Source organism: Falco naumanni, chromosome 12 (assembly GCF_017639655.2).
Source record: "Falco naumanni isolate bFalNau1 chromosome 12, bFalNau1.pat, whole genome shotgun sequence".
Classification (NCBI taxonomy): domain Eukaryota; kingdom Metazoa; phylum Chordata; class Aves; order Falconiformes; family Falconidae; genus Falco; species Falco naumanni.
In genome coordinates, this window is record NC_054065.1 from 28,323,559 (window position 1) to 28,345,661 (window position 22,103).

The following is a 22,103-nucleotide window of genomic DNA, read 5'->3' on the forward strand; positions in this document are numbered from 1 at the left end:
TCAAAAGTAACTTTGTATTATCTTAAACATGTGATTGAATCTCTTCTAATGTAAAATAATCAGTTAAATTTTTTAACAGGGAAAGGGGATACACTATCACAGCTGCAGAGCCTGGCTAGTATTTCGTATTGAAAAGACTTTCACAGCAGGACTCCAAAGTGTGCTCTTACAAACTACAGTACAACATTTAACTTCGTGCCATCATTTCTTAAATACTCATGACTGAGGATGTTTTATGAAGAGAGACTGTATCTAACAACTGATTCAATATAGTTCCCACCCCTAGCCCACCCACCCTAGCCGTATGGGAAAGGACATGCAACATTCCCCTAAACGCCATTCACCACTGGTGCAGAAGGTTATTACAAGGTCCTAAAGAGCCTCACTGCAGAGGAACGAGCTTCATTCTAAACAAAAGGATTTGCAGTAGCAATTTTTACATGAGTGAAACTGTCACTCCTAAAAGAAGACAGAAATTTGTCAACACTGGAGTACCTCGATTGGTTCAATCTCACTAGCTGTAGAAGGAGATCTGGATCTTGAATGGAGGTGAGACTTGCTATCTTCATCCCGTGATGGAGTATTAGACAACGTAAAATTCTCCACTGAATCAATCTAGGAGAACAAATCAAGAGGGGGAAAAAAAACACAACCAAAAAAAAAATAAATCAAAGACATCATTAAAAATGAATTCTCAACTCTTGCCAAAATAACGTAAGTGAGCAGTAGAATTCCTAAGAGAGAACTGAGAGGATAAAAATTCAGTTTTTAGCAAATCCCTAATTATAGTTTAAAAATGCAATGAAAATTATTGAAAATGAACACGCCAAGGCTTCTGCTGAGAGGTGAGCACATGCATAAGAGCTGCTAGTTCAGGGGCCTGATAAACACTTGAAGAGACCTGTAACTCAGCATTTTCAAAGGGTGAATATTTTCTGCTGGGTTTTGTCCACTGGTAATAAAGATTTGTCACAAGTGAATTCCCACATAGCCCATGTAAATCACTGCAAATACATTTAGGAGTAAATAAGGAGAAAAGGCAGAGCAAACAACATACTTCCTGAGGTTAGTGTTAATTATATTCACAAAGAACTGCTATTTTTTTCTACCCCATTTGAACTCCAAAAACATCCTTACCAGGAATTCAGTTTCTTCAGGGGAATATTTTCTTACTCCTTGATAAGACAATGAAACTAAGCCCAACACAGAACTACACTGAACAACAAGGCATATAGGTACCAGTTAACTTGGATAACAAGTCATCTTCTGTCAGTGCAACTGAAAAGATCAGAGAATGCAGGATCCTTCCTTGAAAACAAGACATGTCCATATCAAAGTTTTCTATGTAAATTTATATGGAAAAAAAATTATCGCAAGATGAGGATGCTTTTCTCCACTAATAGTAAAACTAAAAGCTGGAAGCCTACAGAAGCCTTCATTGCATGCCTGGCTTTTCTGGAGCAATGCTGTCATCGGTTCCCCATCACAAAGTATGTGGCTAGCTTGCACACAAACTCAAATATGCAGCAATGTTTACAGAAAGCATATGAACATTCCACTGTTTTTTATCTCATTTGCCATTGACACCATACTAAGAATTGCACAAACTTTACTGCTTTTTGGGAATAAGATAGCCAAGCTAATCTTATACATGCATATACAGTCCTGTCCTCCAGAAACTCAGTCATGGTAGCGAACAGGTGCAGTCGCTGGTTTTTCTTTCTCTCTCTCTCCACCCCCACTTTTTTTTTTTAATAGTAGCGAGTTAAGTTCGATGGCTTCTAGTGCTATCATAGCCTTAAAAAAAAAATTATCTGGTCGAAAATGCTCATCAGCTTAGTCAACTTAGGCACATTAAGATGCCTGTAAGCATTTCTCTAATGAAAATGGCAAATTCTCACACTGGGATACACCTGTTTTCTACACATAGATCATGTGTTTCAAGCATTGAGGCAAAAATCAGCAGTAAAGCAAACATTTTGTGCTCAGGTTTATCAGAAGCAAATAATTGGAAGCTTTATCCAGTATTAGAAACATTGATGCCTTTAAGTAGCAAATCCCGACACATAACACTATTTCAATTATTTTAAACTTTGTCTTTTTTAAATTGAGTCTAAACATGTGATAACTTGGAGTCCACTCAAAGACCTCCAACAATTTTACTTTCTTCTTAAGTGTAATTAAAAAATATGCCAAATAAGTAACTACAGGCAAATTTGCTGTGGCAAGGAACAGACATTCCTTTTCTTCTGCAAGTTAAACTCAGAGATCTAATCTATCATTTCACAAATGTTTCCAGATACTCCAAAGGCTTTCCTTTTCAAAGCAGCATTGCATACCAAAGAATTTTCATGGTGTCTCTTCATTTTAGTACAAGCATGATATGAATGATGGAATTTTTCTGGAATGTGCTACAAAGCCTTTGTGGTTGGAGACAAATGCTGAACCAGTAACAAATGTATTTTTACTTTACTTACGGAACATAAAAAGCCCACAAAACGCACAGAACCTGATCTACCATTACAGAATTTGAACGGAATTTTAACCACCACCTTTACTGCAGAAACAGGGCCTTAAGCTGTGTTGCTCCAGGTTCCTTGCTTTAATGAGAAGAACTAAAGCAACCTGACTCAACTATGGCCAAAAGCTTACGTGGACCACATTAACACCATTAAAATCAAACAAATCCACTGGTTTATCAAAAGCATATTTCCATATTTCCTACCAATCTGTAACAGCCTTGTTGTCTTCCACAGGCCTGTGCTTAGCTGTCTCCACAGTGTCACCTGTGTATGTCTGAGCCAAAGCTGGCCTGTGTATAAACACATCTTGAGGAGAGATGGCCTTTGGAATTGGAGCCACAGCCAACAAACCCAAGGATGCTGGCCTAAGACACAGCGGTGTGCTTTGAACTGCACAGGTAAGGGCACTCTTAGAGCTGTTGGGCGTTATTGCTTATTTATTAAATATTCAATATAAATGCTTTGTATACTTTCTTATTCCTATTGTCATACATGTGTAAAAGAAACAAAAGTGGCAGTATGAGTTGAAAATGGACATAGTGTATCTGCTACAAATGCAGTCTGACAAAGCTTTGATAACACCATGTTAAAAATCCACCTTGATTTTTGAAACACCGTAGAGCTTTCCAGCTTAACAGGACTACAAGACATCCTTCTGCTTTCCTTGTATGAATTTTTCCTGCCCTCCTTGATGCTCCAATTTACTCAGTTGCCCACTTCCCGTTTGTTTGTTTCTGTACTGTGATATTTTCTACCCTTTGCTATGACATGCCTGCCAAACGCCAAACCTGCATAGGCAGTTCCCGTAACTCGACACATGCCCTCTGCTGAGGGCAAGGGAAAAACCAGGCCCTTATTTGACATTTGCCCATCTTCCCAACCTGCGCCTACTTGATCAGCTTCCACATTGAAATGAGGAAGTACCCAAAGCATCTTCTCTAGTTACTGTGATATTCTGCCCATAGGATTACCAAATCGAACACTCCAAAAGCTTTTAGCCCCCAGCTATAAAACAACAAAAAGCACAGCAGCAGCAGCAAACGGTAGCAGGAGCACAAGACATGCAGTGAGGTAAATACACAATCCATACATTAAACAAAGGCATGTACAAAACAGGCAAAAAAATAAAGGGCCACATAGAGTAAGACAGCCTCTTACACGTCTGCCTTTGTTAGCTGGAGTACAGGAAGGAGAGCGCTTTAACAAAGAAAGGAGGAGAATATGTTACAAAACGAAACAGTGACACACATCAGCTCAGAAATCGTCACTCTGTATCTCCAGAGGTAGCATTTAGACACACAGAGACATGGTCATTTTTACAAGTATTTTGAAAACAAGATATTCTGGGGCAACAGGAGGAATGAAACATAAAAAAAAGGAACAATTATTTTAAAGTTTGCATTTTTGCACAGGACTGAACTGCAGACTACGTTATACTAATAATTTGCAGTTAGCATCTCTGTACTTTGAACAAGATAAATAAAGCAATCTCTTTGAGGCACAATATGTCCAATGTAAAGTATCAGTAAGAACCAGAATTATTCTAAACTTAATTATGAATGTGCAGGTAGTCAGGGCTCTCACCACATGCTATATACTATGGCTTATTCTGTTTAATAACTTGATTCAGAGCTTGATTTATTCTGTAGGTATTTAAAAAGTTCAGATTTGTTTAGTTTAACCACAGCCCACGGCAACTGTATATGAGGACAGATTGCAGGATGATTTAAGAAATACATTTTTAATTTGTAATGTGTTGATAACAGGGGAAAACCAGTATTTTCTAGCAAGTGGGAAAATAATAGGATTCCACTTTATTGTTATTAAATAATCAAAAATTCATCTTTAGATAAAACAAGTTGATTGCTTCTAATAGCTAGTGAGATACACAAAATCCACTGGCAAAACCCCCACACCTGTAATGAACACAGGAGACTTAGAAGATATTACTGAGAGACAGCCTGCAGCACACAGGAGGAACAGTGGCAAATGTTTAGAAATCAGTTCATCAGAGTCATTGGGGATGACTTCCCTCCCCACCAAAATCAGACACCAGGGACAGTAAAACATGTTCCTACTCCCCTTTGCACCCTGCTGTGTCCACAGGGGATACAAGGATCATTTCTCAATGCGTGTGGGCTTTCGCAGCTGTGAGGATTTAGGCACCAGCTCTGCCAACCTGACGAAGTATGTTTTCAAGGAGGGACAGCTGGAACCAACAGTGAGTGCTACTCATCTGAACAGTGAGCAACCATGGTTCTTGCTCAGCATCTGCAGGCTGCAGAGGCAGCAGGACATCTATTTTTACTTCTCTTCAGTAGAAATTGCAAAGCTACTGTTTTCCTCATTGAAAAAAATTAGAATTAACTTGTCATTCAGAGTGCTATAAGCAATTCTGTTACTGGGATGGCTGACACATGACATACCCACCCTAGTAAACTCCAAATGTAATCAGTGGGCCGAGCGCAGTACTGCTTACACAACTGTATGCTACACAGACGTCAGAGACGTTGCAAAGAATGCTATGTAACTGCAACTGCATATTATTTTACACTCTTGTCATTTCTAATGAAGCACCTGAGGCTGAAGAAACAATATGGGCCGTTAGTAATATTTACTTGGGGTTCTTGATTACAGGAGAGGCTTTCCTGAAACCCATGCGATATTGCAGCACTGCATGAGTCTGGCCTGAGGACTTGTAATTCTCCTTTGGTCTTAACATAAAGAACCCACACACTTCTCAGGTTTGACTGAGCACAGGTTAATTCTTGAGATGCTAGAAAACATGCTGCCCGTCAAGGTAACTGCTGCCAAAAAGAGACACTGGGAAGGGAATGGAGGTCACATTCACTGGGGAGGAATTTTTAATATATTTGTATTTAATGATTTCATTTAGAGTCTGACTAACACATTGATGTAGAACCAACTCTATGAGCTAAAACATAAATAACCATTCATTTTGATAATTCAGAGGATATATGTTATGAATCTCTCTACGAATGAATCAAGTAATTGTCCAATAAATGAAAGATGCAGAACTGACTTTAAACACCTTTCTCCTATTAATGTGGACATCTGCTTTATTTCTCTTTCTCATAAAGACAGGTAGCTCAAAAAGTCTTGCATTTGTCTGCAAGATACTCTTCTCATCTTTGAACAGTCAACGCTCTTCTTCTGCAGCTTTGCCAGACGAGAAAGAATTCTGCCCTGGTGTTAGAGACGTTAGCCACTGGCCAGCCCAGCCCAGCAATGTACTCCTGCCCAATGCAACTGAGAAAAAAATGTTCCTGTTGGACTCAGATTGAAGCTGTAACAGGGGAAGTTTGACTCTGCATGTAGTAAGTCATCCACGTGCAACAATATACACATGAATACCTACAGTTTTATCTAAGACTAAAAAATGGGTATCTGAAAAGATTTGATCTGGGTGGACCAATCAGGAAGAATGCCTTAAGGGATGTATACCAACAGTTGAAAATTACTCACTTGCATAGCTAAAAAGATAAACATGATGTTGTCAAAATGCTTGTGAAGAAAAAAAATGCTGCTGCCTTTAAAAAAACAAAAACTAAACAACAACCAACAATAAAAACAGAATAAAGTACGGACGTCCTTCAAAACTAACTAGATAGCAACCACGAAAAACTGTCTTGTCCCAAGTCTCCTCTTTCAAAACAGAACATCATCAGCTACTCTGCCACATTGATTTCTCTGGTAACAAGTTTTAGAAGAGAATATTAAGATATTTTTAAAGGTAACTTTCAACGAAAGAACCTGCTGATTCAAACCAAGTGTTCCTAATACTCAGGCAACATAGAGAACATTCCTTTAATCCAGTTAAAGGATATAAATATTATTCATTTATTGTAGACTTAACATGACAGGAAACTACTCTTTTTGTCAAAGAAAATTCCAACAACATCAGCAAGATAGAAGTTTTCTATATGCTATACAAAAATGCAGGTAAATACCATCTACTATGGTACCACAAATTTTGTCTGTACCTTTACGGTACCTTCACGTTTTCTCAAAGGTATATACCTGTTTTACAGAAAAAAAAAAAAAAAAGCATCTAGAAGAAAAACATTCTTTCAGAGTTTGTGAAAGGAAATGTCATCAGTAGAATAGGCCCATAAACTATACCCTCTTTGTTACACCCTTCAGAGCAGACATTTCTAGAATAAAATTAATTATATCACATTTTAATGCAAATAGGATTATACTATTGTAAATACATATGTATATATATGTGTGTATGTGCAGACACATATATACAAGCACACACAGATGTACACACACAATATACCTACAGAGTTGTAACAGATGGTTCTCTACCATGGATGCATACGTTGATTTTAGAAAGCTTATTATTGTTTATTTTTATGTGCCTACTATTCCAGTCTGGAAGAAATATAATGAGTCAGTTTTCAGCTTTTAACTCAGTTCCTTTAGTAAGCAATTAACTGGGGTAAATATTTAAACGCTGTCCTGACACAAAACCAGCATCTCAAATGACAATAAAAAGTAGTAAGTTCACTTCAGTTATAATGAAAATTACCTCTTACAATATAGGCTAAAACCCAGACTATTTTATTTGAGCAAACAGGAATTAACTGTATGCAAGGAAAACATTTTTGCTGAAGTGATCAGAAAACTTTTGGAAGCAATTAATCATAAAGTAGTAACAGGAAGCAATAGAACTAAATGAATTAAGTGTGCCAGTGATTTTGGAACCAGTTTCCACAGGCCGTATCGGTAGAAAAGGCCCAAAAGCAGCTTCTCCCCATTTGAAAAACTGTTTGCAGTTAAGAATTCTTCACCTGCACCTAAAGAAAAGCATTTACTTTAAAATGGAACATCTACCTATATAAATAGGTGTAAGTATACTATTATAGAAATAACCTGCACTTGCAGATTTTTTTGACTGCATTAATGTTTGAATATTCCAAATCAATCAGCTGATCTCTGTTACTGAGGGTTTTACTGGTTTGAAAGTCAAAGACTTACGTCATCCATAAAATCAATCAATGAGGATGAAGAGGAGGAAAAGGAATCCTATTTTAATGAAAACAGCAATAAAAAAAAAGAAAGAGAGAGAGAGAAAGAGATGGATGAAGAAAACTGTTCAGTATAAATAAAATTGCAAAAATAAAGAACTGTAAGTAACTATTGCCTGTAACTGTTATCTCTGTGAGCTCTCATTAATTGCCTTTCACAGACAATTAATCAACTACCTGTATAAAACCCAATGTTTTTCCAGCATTCACTCAATAAAATAATATTGCTACACTCCAACAGGAATTTCATACTGAAAGTAACTTATAAGACAAACGATGAAAAAACAAATTTTAAAATTGTATTAATTGTGAGGACTTCAAGAGAGAACAATGAAGTAATGAATATGCAATGAAAAGAAAGTAAATTTTGACACATCAATAACAAAAGCTCTTTCATGGCTAAATGTGATGACTTTGCACACTCATCAGGAAAAAAACAGGGGCAAATTTTAGACCAATGTATAACTGTAAAGGAGGTGCCTTGTCCCATCCTCTGAATTGAGTTTCACCCCAGCTGTTCTTTCAAATGGAAAATGATGCATTGCTTACTGTTCATTAAAAAAAGAAGATATGAGATACACAGTATCATTTCAGGTTTTTTTCAGGTTTTCTACTTAAGCTGGTCTTTTGCCTAAATGTGACAAAGGAATTAGCCAGCTTTATTTAAGTATATAGGATCTGTGGAGAAGAGATAAATAGTAATTATCTGGATTTTACAATCTGTGTAAAATGAACAGAAGATGAAAACAACCTAATAAATATACAGTACCGATGACTTCACGGAATACATTCAGGGATTATTCATGTATTTCCTCTCATTTTTACCAAACCAGTAGCTGCGCTACTTAGGATTTTTCTGAATAGAAAGAAAGGCCATTTAAACAACTACGCTTTTCAGGTTCAATACAAAAATCAGCAAATTTCAGCATTCAAGATTTGAGAGAGAATTCACTATCACTACTACTGTTCACCGTAAGACAGCCAGCGCGGTAAATGACACAATTTTCACATATTATTATATACAAATATAAATGGGGCAATGTGATTAAAACACAGTAGCAAACTCCCAGCAAATATGATATAACCTGCACATAACAGCTGCAATTCCACTAACAGAGAGTTAGAATAGCTGTACACTTACTTCAAATTGATCCAGAGCAGAGGTAGGCGCATTCAAAAATGCCAAGAAAGAATTCTGTGAGTCTTGGTGCTTTACACCTAGAAAACAGCAGCAGGTTTTTAAGCTACAGAAAAATGACCTTTTCATGGAGGACCTTTGCCTTGTTGAATCAGGGTTTGAGTATCCACCTGACACACCTACACATTTTGAAATGAGTTGTCACATTTGGTGTGTTTTCAGAGCAGATTTTTTTTAATAGACATACACCCACTAAGCAAGCAGCGTATGTTTAATTAACCTTCTCCAAGCCAGGATGTGTGTGGTGTGAATTCAACATAAAAACACACTGTAAGTACAGGGTCTATTTATGCAGAAGGTTCTAATGAGCTTATGTCCACTTGCAACACGCGCTGCAGGACATACAGACATAGACAGCAATGCAGCAGGTGTCACCCCTGCTCCAGTCACACGCTGGATAGGCTGCTGTGACAAGACAGCTGTAGCCAACAGTGAGGTAACCACAAAACATGTACAAAACACAAAACTGTACAGAACAGACTGTTGAGGGGAACACACTGCATTTCCAAATAATACGGGTTCCTTGATTCATGCTCTATGCCTGTCTGCCACCTCTCACTTTTGAATGCCCAGGAGTAACAATCCTGGGTAAAGCTTAAAATATCTCTGTCACGCTGTGCCATTTACGTGGTTTTCTGCCAGTAAGCAGAGCAGGAACGCTGCATCCACTGCAGCTGCAGAGGCTGGCACATCTTGACTGTTGTTTTAACTTGCTTCCAATGATGTATTTTTTCCCCCTTCTTTTCGTTGGGGCATAATTCAAATTGGTGTGTGGGTGTTTATAAATCACAGATGTGCACAAACTCTAGGTTCCTGAACACTATAACATATATATTACATTATATATATACTTATTATGACCAGAGCCTGCAGGACTCTGCACGTCCCAGAAGACTGATAGTATCAAAGGTCATTTATTTCTTATAAAAAATGTGAATGTCTTGCTCTAACTAGCTACATCACCCTGTTTGCTCCAAATACAACCCACAGTGAACAAAGAAGTTACAAATAAGCCTTTCTTCTCTTAAAAATAAATACACTGAAACCTCAGTAAAATACTCAAAACAGTTCTCAAACTACCTGCTACTTTACAGAATCATTTTTAGTAATCTTCTTCCCCAACCCTCTAAGTTTCTGGAATACATTTATAAAGAGCAAAGGATGCAAGTGCTAATCTAAGTAATCCCTTCCCAGAAATCAATTTCCACACATCAAGAAGTCACTCTACCACTGTACATCGACTACATCTGAATCCTCCATACAGTTCATGATTCAAACATCAATATATTTCTCCTTATATAGAAAACCACGTCCAAAGATGACAAGGATTTTGTATTAAGGTATATTTCTATCAAAGTATTTGATTAGTTGCAGTAGAATCTTCATTTACTTCTGGCAAAATGCATAACTAACTTAATTCTTTAACAGTCTGTTTTCTTCCCTTTTTTTTTTTTAGAAAGGAGTAAATGTCTATTTTCACAAAAACAGTAAGGTTTTAAACACTGCAAAAAATACAGGGTAAATTAATAATTATAATTTCTTAACGTATCATTTACCACAAATGAAGATTTCAGAAGTCAAGTAACCATGCACAGTATTTAAGATGGTTCAGGAATCTATAAACAAAAGCTAAACATGACAAAGCACTATTGTCTCCAGGGAGATGCTATCAAGAGTTCCTCTGCAAGGACTTGGAAGAAGCATAAGCCTGGTTATCAGGGCTAAGCATCGAGATGAACAAGTATCATTTCCCTAACTCTTATTTGCTAATTGGTACCAGTCATTTTTTAATGTTCTGTGTAGGTCTGTATTATTTATACCAGTCAACCAGCACTTGGAGGCCTATATATAGGAGAAAAATGTTAACTACAATGCATTATTGATCAACATGCCATTAGGTTGCAAAGGCTGAACAATATCTGACATCCCTATGCAGCAATTGTTGCCAAAATTTTGAAACTCTGGAGTTCAAACAGTTCCCTACAGAAAATTAGGTAATTGTTTGGCCTGAAAAATCACTTCTTCCCATGTGACTCCAAAGATACAACTATTAGAGCTACTACGGGAACTGCAAAGAATCAGCCAGATGATTAATCATCTCTTAATGATTTTTTTTTTTCATTTCAGAATTGCCAAAAAGTCTCTTCTCTCAGCAACAATGCGAAATACTGTTAGACAGATGCACTAGAAATTCCAGAACATACTCTCAGTACCACAGCAAAGCAAACATCACCACACTCACTGCTCACTATGCGGTTACAAAGCCAATCAACAGTCATCCCAGAAACACATAAATGCTATGAAGGCCTATGCAGTTGTTTACTCTCTGTGTAGACAGGACCAAAACATTCATAGATGAAGAACACCAAGATCAGTATTGAAATCTAAATACCTTCAACCATCATAAAGGGGAAAAAGATTATAAATATATCTGCAGTTCTAACAGTTTTCTGGCAGTAGATCACTATACATATACCAGATAAGAATAATGCAGTCCCAACTCAAATAATACCTTACTGGTTCAAGTGTATCAACAAAACTGAGGGTATTACAAGTGCAAATGCAACTGCTGTGGGTACATCTTAACATGCAGTTGTTGTGCTCACATTTTGTATGCCAAAGTCTGTTGGTATCTTATTTTAGTTGCAAGGTGACATTTAATTGATAAGATGTACCCACCAATGAGAAACATATTATTTACTTGGATATCAGTTGCCATACCCTTTTCTGATCTAAGCTCTTCTGTCTCCTTCTTCAGCCTTTCAATATCTGTCAACAGTTCCATGTTCTTCTTCTCAGATTCTTGCAATTTACTTCAAAGAAAAATACAAACAAAAAACCTATGTAAATGTTGAGAACCCATGATAAGAAGTCACTTCTTCTGTCAATCTTCGCATGCAATTTAAAAATTAATGCCCAACAAGCTTCATGATGTCATCAAATGCCAGAATGAATTCAGAAATCTACTGGGATCTGTTTAGTACACTGTCTTAAAAAAACCCCAAAACCCAAAAACAGAACAAGCAATTAATGGCCCCTGTTTAGCCATTAAATAGGCTTGCGTTTCCGAGTATTTGTGTGAGCCTGTATCCTGTGAATGAGAAAAAAAAAAAAAAAAAAAAGACCATGTGTATTTTTATGCTTAAAAATGGTTTGGTTTTTTTTGTTAATTCACAGTGCCTGTGATACTAACAGGTTATTTTGAACTATTTTCTTAGTTACTTTACAGTTAGTTGTGATTCACAGCTGACAGGTAACAGTACTTCAAATTCAATAAATCCCATTTCTACCACACTTCTCATCCTTGCTTATCAAAGTAAACACTGGTTCTCCTGTTCTTAGGGGGTCTACCATGCCTCTTATCATCATATTACCTCGCCTCCGAAACATCCAAGTCAGGGGGACAAGGTATCCCCACTTTACAGATAACATATTTCAATCTTGGCTCTGTCCAACTGCTTTCCTAAAGCTGCAAAACAAGTCAGTGCTCCGAGCTAGATTGAAGCTGGAGACCTAGAAATGGAATGTCTTCCTACTAATCCCTGCTTCAGGCATTCACCCAGCTCAGAATAAATTGTGATTTTGGGAGGGGAGGGGGGATGTCTGAGGAAGGAATTAAAGAATTCACGATCTCCCATAACCAAATCTTATTACCATGCAAATCAGTAAGCCGTAACTGATTTTTGGCGGCTAAGCCAATGCAGCTATCAATAGAATGGAAGAGAGTATGTTCTGAGACACAAATCCAAACGCTGCTTGCATTTGAACTTGCTATCACAATTAGGAGAGATTAAACGGCTGAAGAGAAAGTGTCCCCTCTGAAAGTCTTCTAGATTTCAAGTTTTCCCAGTAAGTGTTCAACTGCTTACACAATGAAGAGAGAGATGGTCTTTTTTCACATTCAGATGTAAGAAACTGGTGTATCATTTGCTAGGAAATTTTGACAGACAAGATTCTTAAAATCATGATTTGATCACACTCCCTGGGAGGTATTGACATTAATTTCCACCAGAACAAGTCAGTCTTACCACTCTGTAGATATACAGGAAGCTTTGACTTTATTCAACTCATCCTGAATAGCCTGTTTGGCTCGGATTTCAGCATCAAGAGCAGACTGTAGCTCCAACCTTGCAGACATATCCAGTTTTGCAAAGCGGCGCATCTTCCAAGGCATGTCCTAGTGAAAAATAAAAAGAAGAGAGAGAGAAGAAAGAATAAGAGGAAAGAAAGCTGAAAAAGAGGAATATAAGTAACTTCAACAATTATGTTTTTCAGACTTATATTCTTAATGTAAGAGTTCATTAATTCCAAAGTAATCTAAACCTGAAAAATTAAGAATATTGTTATTACTATTATTCCTTTTAAACTCAAGTACTAAATAGGCAAGATGAACATTTGATGCTGTCATGATCTCAAATGCAAAGAGATTCTGTGAATTGAACTTTTGTGCCTCAACTGAAATGACAGCCATGAAGAACACTCACATTTCACAAGTGAAAGACTTTTAAGACTTTCATGACCCATAGTATAGATTTCCTTCAACAAACTAATATATAAACTAGCTACTTAAACAGTATCATAGATAAAATCACATTATAAAGATTTGGTGTTCAATTAATTGATAAACAATAGATTTGTTATTCAGTTATTCAGAAGGGAAACTCTAGGAACGTCTTAACTTCTGCCTAACAAAGACACTCTACAGACAAGTTATTACTGCAGCTGAAACTATCAAATTAGTGGTCTTTATTAAATAAAAAAAATAAAAAAATCTGGATTATGGAAGTAGAATCTTACTGTAGCTCTTGCACCCAAACTGGAGTTCCTCAGGGCCTCTAGCTCTTCTGTCATTTTAGAGGCCAAGGCTTGCAGATAACCTCGAGCATCCTTTTCATCACTTACCCTAAACAATTACATAAGAAAAAGGTGTTTTAAAAAGAAGAACCTAAAGAAAAAAACCCAAAGTCCCTTCAACAGAATAGCAACCAGAAACAGAAAAAAGCAGAATACAGAACAAAATCATAAACCATAAGGAAATGATAATAAAAAAAACACAGAAAACCACATAGAACTAAGCCTTTGCTGCTTTGCAGAGTTCCATTAAAAATACACATATCACTAAGATCAGGAATAAAAATGGAAGAACTACATCTCTAAGTATGTAATATATGTCTCAGTATCTGAAATTGAGACTGTGGGAAAGAAACCTTTCAGGATTCAACCTAATTTTAAGGAGTAAAGACAAAATTTATAACCAATAATCAACAGTGCAGCTACCCACATAATATTGGAACTAGTGGTTGACCTTAATGTTTCAGCTGATTATGAGAACTAATAGAATCAAAGTTATTTCAAGAAATGCTAAATAAATAGGGAGAGTCTAATTCTAATGTCATTAAGCAGCATAAGCCAGAAGAGGCTCTCTCATCCCTCGAGCTTTCTATCAAGACATGTTTTCCTGGGTGTAAAGACATCAAGGAGGAGACACATCTGTTGTTCCAATTCTTTGATCATCAGTTACAAAGAGAAAAACCCAACTTTCTGTGATAAATCACAGCAGAAGGTTCTTTCTTCACTTTGCCTCAAGTTATTACCATAGAAAAGAAAGTTGCTAAAAAATGACCTGACTGAAACCAAGTAGCTTACGAAACCCCTAAAGCAAACAAGCAGCCAGCCTCCCCCCAGTTCCTTTCCCCTTACCTGCCTGGCTCCGAGCATCACCCCTCCGCCTGCCCACAGAATAAACCCAGCTCTGCAAGAGCAGGGCATGCCCCAGTCTCCAAGCTGGCCTGGGAGACCGGCAGTCTGCTACCACAGCGCGATCACAGCTAGCCCTAGCAACACTGACCACAGAAACATTTAGGATGTGCTCTAAGTCATAAATAACTTTTTAATAATAAGTTTTAAATAACTTATAGGAAAGTGGGAAAATAGCTTTTCCATTTCACAGAAATGAACTTATCCTGGTTTCCTGATCTTTCCTTAGTAACCAAAATCCCGAGTATGTTGGACTGGAGATGAGAGTTCTCCAGATGGTTGAATTTGTCTCACCGTGACCTCTCTGCAGGACGTGATCGATGCCCGCTCTGTGCCTTTAAGGCACTCCGGGAAGTTTCTCTGGTTGATGCTACACACAGTGAACATGGAAATGGTGCTACCTGCAAGTCTGCCATTAATTAATAAAAATAATATAATGTCTCAATGAAGACTTATAGATAGTCACCAGGAGGCAAGAAAGACAGAAAACACATAGTTTGAACAGCCATGGGCAAGGGAGGAACAGAAGAGCTTTTCCATAGTGGCCTTAGGGCAAGATCACAATGTGAAAGCTACGGGCAAAACACCAAAACACCTGCATGTTGTGGTGACTTCTGGGCGTGCAGTTTAACATTTCTGTAAGGAAGATTGCTTTAATACAGGGGAGGCTAATGCAAAACCAGCAACCTTTGCCACAACACACACACCCAACATGAAAAAGCAAACAGTTATTCATGCTTTGGGCTTTATCTTTGTCTCCTGCTTACGATTTAGTTCAAGAGGTACCTAGAAAAAAGGCACTGCTGACACTGAAGTCAGTAAGAATTTAGATATTAACGAGTCACTATTTTTCCCAAGGCACATTAGAGCTCAGTGCAAGCAGCACACCAACTTTTTTCCCCATAACATTCCGGATGGCACATTTTGACGACCAGGCACAGATAGTCTTGGCCTATACAAATCACTCAGCGTATAAGAGTGGGCAAAAGATGTGAGAAGTAGCAGAAGATGCTTTCGGGGGGGTGAAGAAGATGCATCATTAAATACACAGTAAAAAGAAAAAGAGTATAAGCAGGAATAAAAAGAATGTGAGACTCTCAAGGTCAGAAAGTAAGTTTTCCTGATGTACAAGCAGGGAAAATAGATTTAGGAATCAGTGTTTGATCTCTCTTTTTAATGATGTGTAAAACCTTTGCCGAAAAAAAGGCACAATGTCAGATTAAAAATAGAATTTAATCGGTGCCTTATTTTTTAACTTTTCTAATTAAAGCTGAGAAACTTTAAATGTCCAATTTCTTTGTCAGTTTTTATCACGCCATATAGATCCCTCCTTACAGAGGCTGAGAACACACTTCAGTTAATTATGACACACAGAACCTTCAGGCTCTAAATGCTGAAAAGCTCCACATGCAAAAACCTCAGAAAGATGTTCCATAGAACATGTAGAAATCTAGAAAATTAAAATCTAAATCTAAAGTCAATCTTTGCAAAAAATCTATAGAGTTCAAGAAAACTCCTCAGAATCTTAAAGACAGGAGGAGTACAATTTGGAGCCGAGGTAATTTCTTAACGTATCATTTACCACAAATGAAGATTTCAGAAGTCAAGTAACCATGCACAGTATTTAAGATGGTTCAGGAATCTATAAACGAAAGCTAAACATGACAAAGCACTATTGTCTCCAGGGAGATGCTATCGAGAGTTCCTCTGCAAGGACTTGGAAGAAGCATAAGCCTGGTTATCAGGGCTAAGCATCGAGATGAACAAGTATCATTTCCCTAACTCTTATTTGCTAATTGGTACCAGTCATTTTTTAATGTTCTGTGTAGGTTTGCATTATTTATACCAGTCAACCAGCACTTGGAGGCCTATATATAGGAGAAAAATGTTAAAGACAGGAGGAGTACAATTTGGAGCCGAGGTAAGTTTTGCTGTCCACTAGATGGCAGCATGCTCTAGATAATGACAGACACTGATCAAACGTGTGAACCCAGGTGCCCTTGACAGGTTTTTTCTGATTTGATACTGTTTGTGGTTTTTTTATTGTTGTTGTTTTTGTTTGGTTGGCTTTTTTAAAAAAAGCTAGAGCAAGAATGGTAAAGTTACTCTTACTAATGTTTCTCTTCTTCCCCCCTTCTTACAGAGAGCCCTAACAAGCACAGCAAAAGACCTATGGAAGAAAAGTTTTTCAGGTTCCACTCAGAGTACTTTCTTTACTGAAAATTCAGATTAGATTAACTGTTCTGTTTCCACCTATAACGTTAGTGCCCTTGCAAGCTTAGGTCATTAACTGTAAAGAACCTAGAACAACGATAAAGTACAAATTTTGTAAAATAAAATTTAGCTTTTTGGTTGGAGCAACATCATGGCAACCTTCAAATAACCATTGACTAGTATCTAGTATGCTGTGTGTCACGCTGCTCAGAAAGGCAGCCTCTAGGTCTCTGTCTGGGATACGTTACAGTACAAAATGGACCAGGAAGACTAGAGTTCTTTGCTGAACAGGAGGAGTCTTAAAGCCTTAGGGTCTTATGTCAAGCTGCATCTTACTTGATTTAAAATCCCAAGGGAGTCTGAGAGCTGTGACTCCTAATTCTCCTGGAGTTTCTCAATGCTTTTAAATTTCTGTCTTTGTATCACTATGCTCAAAGGCTCCAACTTAATTTTTCATTTCCCCCCTGCCCTCTCCAACAAAATTTAAAACTTCTCTAAAAATTTTCGACACTTTGCTCCCAAACCCTGAAATTCCCTCTGCCCTTCAAAATTTCTGTTATAGATAATTCTGATTATTCTTACCTCAAACACAATGCATCTCAGAATTTTTCATGTTTCAAGTTTTACAGTTGAATTTTCCTAGAACTTTTGCTAAACCTTTCCCACAATCTGCGTGTGCTTTCTTCTGAGAGCAACCAGATTAAAACAAAAAACAAAACAAAACAAAAACAAACAAACAAACAAAAAAAAACCCCAAAACTTCAGGGCTTTTTAATGTTTGATTTAATGTAGATGCGTTTGGGGAGGTTTTTCGGGTTGGCTTTTTGGGTTGGTTGATTTTTGGTTTTGTTTTTTTAAACAAAATCAGTAATTAAGATAAAATCAACCACAGTTGATTGGAAAAAATATCTAGTCAACAAGGAAAACATTAACTGAATCTTCTGCTAAACAGTAAGTCACAGTGTCAGGCCAGCTGAATCAAAGCCTAACATCCACTCTGTAGGTAAATCAGGTAGGATTTAGCTCACCCATATAAATATACTCAACAATACAGAATTCTTCATTTGAAATAGTTGTCTAGGCTTCCTTTTCAATCAGTGTGGTGCAAAACAGACTTCTACAGTACTAGTAATGGGATTTTCGTTGTCTACCTTAGGACTCCTAGAACTTTGTTACATGAATCCCTCTCAGAGCGACTAGTAAGTTAAGATTCTTGCCAAGTACTCTGGGAATCACTACCAAGATTTCCACCAACCTCCTTTCTGCAACAGAACAGAAATATCATACCATGGCTATTTGAAAGATTCCTTTTTAAAGTGACTGCATTAACCTCCAACGCAATGAATCTCTTTCCCACCTCCCACAGGAAAATTTATAGCCGACTATAAAAGCCTCAATATTTCTTACTCTTGTCAAGGAATGATGAGTGATTTGGCTAATATTAACTTGTAAATATAGTAGCTCCATTAAGGCTGAATAATCTGTGAGAGTCTACTGCTACTACAGTAGAATTTGCAATGGAAGTTTGATTCAAGTGTTTATGTTGAAATTCTGCTATATTTATGGCATCTTGGGATAACAAAAGCAAAAATAAAACGGCTTTTGTACATTTGCCCTAAAAAAGATGCAAGATAGCAAAGTAAAAAAGCAGGGACAGGCTAAAAGGAACATGATAGGCCATTAAAATTACTTGCAAGTTATAAAATCTGAAAGAAATAATGATTTAGAAAGGCCCGAGGAGTCATGAAGAAACCATCCAGAACGTGGATTTGAGTAGTGGGGCAGATTTCCTGAGCGAGATCTATTAATTGGCAGAGCACTCCAAGGAAGTCAGGGACTCCTTGGGCTTGCGTTACCCAAACCAGGGCTGGAACAAAGCCCTTCAACTACCATAGGCAGCTGAGCAAACTGTTTACAAAACCAGTAATTAATTCCATCTACTGCCTCCTATCCTTCATGAATCACAGTACAAAAAGACGATGGTAGGCAAAACCCATTTTTAAAAGGTGGAACATACGCACCCAAACCACATATTTTAATGTATTATTATGTGAAAAAATGTTAGTTTTGAAGGAACCTACGAGCTCTAACCTACTCGGTTAACTCCAAGGCATTCTGTTGTCATACTGAAGAGTTGGACAGGCATGGATTTAAATTGCGTGCTCTTCTGAGGAAAACATAGACTTGTGACTGATTTAATACAACTAGTTTTCCTCAAAATTAGTTGGTTTTTTTTTTCTTTTGAAAGGTTTATTGGTATTACAGGTATTTAAATACTTCATATAGCACCCCACGTTCCACAGCAAAAAATCCTCAGAGCAGGACCTAGTCTCAGTGTGCAGTGCTGAATTCTAAGGACAGCAGATGGACATGACCAGATTATCTAAGTAACACATGGAAAATCTAAACATAAGAAAAAACATGTGAGTCAAAATAAGGCTTCTCATAGCTAAAAAAACCTTATCATAAGCAGAGAGGAGTATAGAGAGAAAACTGAGACGTGTACAGTGATTAAAAACTGGAACCAAGCCAGATATTTTTTTAATCTCCTTTAACTTTGCCCACAATTATTATTATTTTTTCTTTTTACGTAATTCTTCAATTTTTAGTTTCATACTTTTTATCATAAGGGATCAGTGAAATAGTATCTTTCATTCAAAAAGTTAGTCTTGCATGTTCCTAATCTTTTTTCATTAATATCTGTAGATGTAACAAAAACCTCGATCCCAAACTCCTTTACCACCCCAGTGACATCTCCAATACACGCAAGATGCTTTATCATATACCTGAACCACATCAGTAGTACATCTTAAAATATTAAACACTCATAAACTGCAGAAAGGGCATTCTTAATGGCTGTTGGTACATTTTTACATAGTGCTAAGTAAAACAGTCCACAACTAATTCTGACTTGTCTTTTTCCAGAACTGCCAAGTTTTATGAGTGCTTTCAAACGTAAATCTGAAAAAAGGGGTTTGGTTACTTTGGTGCAGTAAGCAGAGAAGCATTGCCTAAAAAAAATATGGAATGTGAAACAGACGACTTGTCTCTCTTTACCTTGATTTTTTTCTCAGTAAGTATTTCTGATTGGCTAGAAATTAACTGTTTTAAACAACTTTTATGGTTTGTTTTTTTTTATAATTTCTGTGACACGGGCTGTTGACTACACTCACAGTTAAGAGAGACAGGACTGAAAAGGAACATGCCCAAAGTGGACCCTTTGAGTTTTTTAACCTCTGCTACAAATACAATGCCTTGAGACACTATGGACCGATCAGCGTTACATTATTTTATGTAACAAACGCTGTTTAAAACACTTCCAGAAACCCAAACAACTTCCCTTCTTTCTTGTTACATATTCACATGGCTATATTCAACTGACAAACTTCTCTGTATTTGGACAACAAAATTATACTGACATTGCAACAATACCAAAATAGATTTCACAAAGCAAATGTTTCCCTTTTTTGCTTTGACACAACAAATCAGATTTTTTCACTAACATGAGACAGGAAAAATGGGGGGCAAAAATGATCAAGTAGTAAACAAAAAAAGATTAGTATATGATGAAGGAATCTTTCCAGAATTGGATGAGCTGTAAAAAAACCTGTCTCGATGTAAACTGCTTTTGTGGATGCTAAACACTGCAATGGACCATAAAAAGGGAGGGGAGAGAAGCAGGCATGGAGAGGAAAAATAAAGGCCACCTAGATAAAACCATCTTTTTCTCTTAATAGTTTCAATTTGGGCTTTCCCCACCCCCTCTTAATTTACTAGAACCGGACAGAAGACTTTAGAAACATAATGTCATTATTTAGCAAAAGTATTATTAGAAACATCACTTGACTGGCTTTGTGGTAGTCTCAAATGCCCTCCTTATAAAAAAATCACATAAAAGTTACACTGTATTTGTTTCATTCTGCCACATGCCAAGCAGATGAAGGAAATTAATGCCGAGACACAAATACTCTCAGCGATTGCTTTTCCCAGGCTTGCTCCCTCTCGGAGGCGTGAGCTCAGCACATGACTCCTTCCAGCATTCTTCCAAAGCCGCAAGCCACACCCAATGGCCACGAGTCTTCTGCACTTAAAAAAGTTGTATTTGGTAAGACACTTTCGCTCTTAAGGAGGAACACCACGTTCCAGATTTGGATAATTATTAAAATCTCCAGCGAACATACAGCAGAATCCCAGGCGGGTGCGAGACTCCACCTAAGCACTTACAAGCGCCATATGCAACGGCAAAACCTCAGTAACTGCCCTACCACATACCGAGGGGTTTCTGCAATGGCACTAGAGCAGAGTACTCACCACTGGATGATCTCAGTAATTTGGGCCTCCCAGTGGGCCACGGACTCCTTTTTATCAGCCAGGTCTCTCATCTCTTCTTCCAGCTGCCGGTTATTCATACTCAGCCTCTCAAACATGGTGGTGAGCTGAATGAGAATTCAAACAGCTTGTTAAAAGTATGAGCTGCTGCGACTCCGTATCTACGCAGCCTCAAAAGCCACGTCTTCTCCTGTCCCACATCATGCATCTGCTTTAAAAATGGGTATTACCCACCACAATAAACACCACGTAACAATAAATGCCAGAATCTCTTCTCATGTATGACCTTAGCTGTACTGAAAGGCCATTTTTGAGGACTAGAACTATATTTTTGCTCTAGCAAATTAATTAGTTTTCTGAGAATTAGTCTCCAAATACCTCTATAACTTTTAGAAGATTTCTGCTTTGACCATATAGGTGTGGAATGTTCTATAAAGAAAAAACTACATTAAAAGAGCAAACCAAGGGCACAAAAACTGTTGTAGCTCAGATAAAACTGCCAAACCTCTCCCTTGTTTAGTAACCATGGAGAATGAGAGGCTTTAACAGTTTCAGGCACAAGTCAGTCCTGAGATTCTCCAGGTGTTTCACATTCCCCTATTTTTCATTTTACTTACTTGCAGACAGGGAAATTGAAATTAAATGCACATCTGTAAGTACAATATGTTATACCTAGCAATTAACCTCTCGCATTCACATAGCTGTCATTCATGCCTGCACATTCTGCAAGACAAAAGCCACAGCTAACCTGAGTTGGTATTGGGAACTAAACCTTCATTATGTTAAATAATTATTCATAAAGTCAAACTGGAATTGGAGATCAGATAGACTTTATAGGAAGGCCTGCTTAGAAGAATGCATCTCACGTGAAAGGCTTCTTTTAGTACTGAAATACATTAACAAATCAAAACGATGAAAAAAAAAAAATCTGGTTTAAATGTATTCTGTTTTTTACTCCTGGAGTACTCCACTCCATATTTTATCATTTAAATAGGCTTATAATTAAAATAAGACTATTTAGTAAAT

The 22,103-nt window shown here is 37.4% G+C and overlaps 1 protein-coding gene across 8 annotated transcripts in view; it reads right to left on the reverse strand.

Annotated features, from left to right (window-relative positions):
* Nucleotides 1-22,103, reverse strand: part of CDC42BPA (CDC42 binding protein kinase alpha) — a 188,571-nt gene that overhangs the window by 33,925 nt on the left and 132,543 nt on the right. For 6 of the 8 annotated variants that reach the window (XM_040612198.1, XM_040612197.1, XM_040612194.1 and 3 more), the window contains 8 exons: nt 21,060-21,184; nt 13,575-13,680; nt 12,806-12,954; nt 11,499-11,590; nt 8,721-8,797; nt 7,530-7,577; nt 3,681-3,719; nt 496-615 (listed from right to left, as the gene is read on the reverse strand). In XM_040612198.1, the coding sequence (XP_040468132.1) occupies nt 496-615; nt 3,681-3,719; nt 7,530-7,577; nt 8,721-8,797; nt 11,499-11,590; nt 12,806-12,954; nt 13,575-13,680; nt 21,060-21,184 (756 nt within the window). The remainder of the gene's footprint in view (nt 1-495; nt 616-3,680; nt 3,720-7,529; nt 7,578-8,720; nt 8,798-11,498; nt 11,591-12,805; nt 12,955-13,574; nt 13,681-21,059; nt 21,185-22,103) is intronic. The other 2 variants (XM_040612195.1, XM_040612196.1) reach the window with 2 other exon arrangements.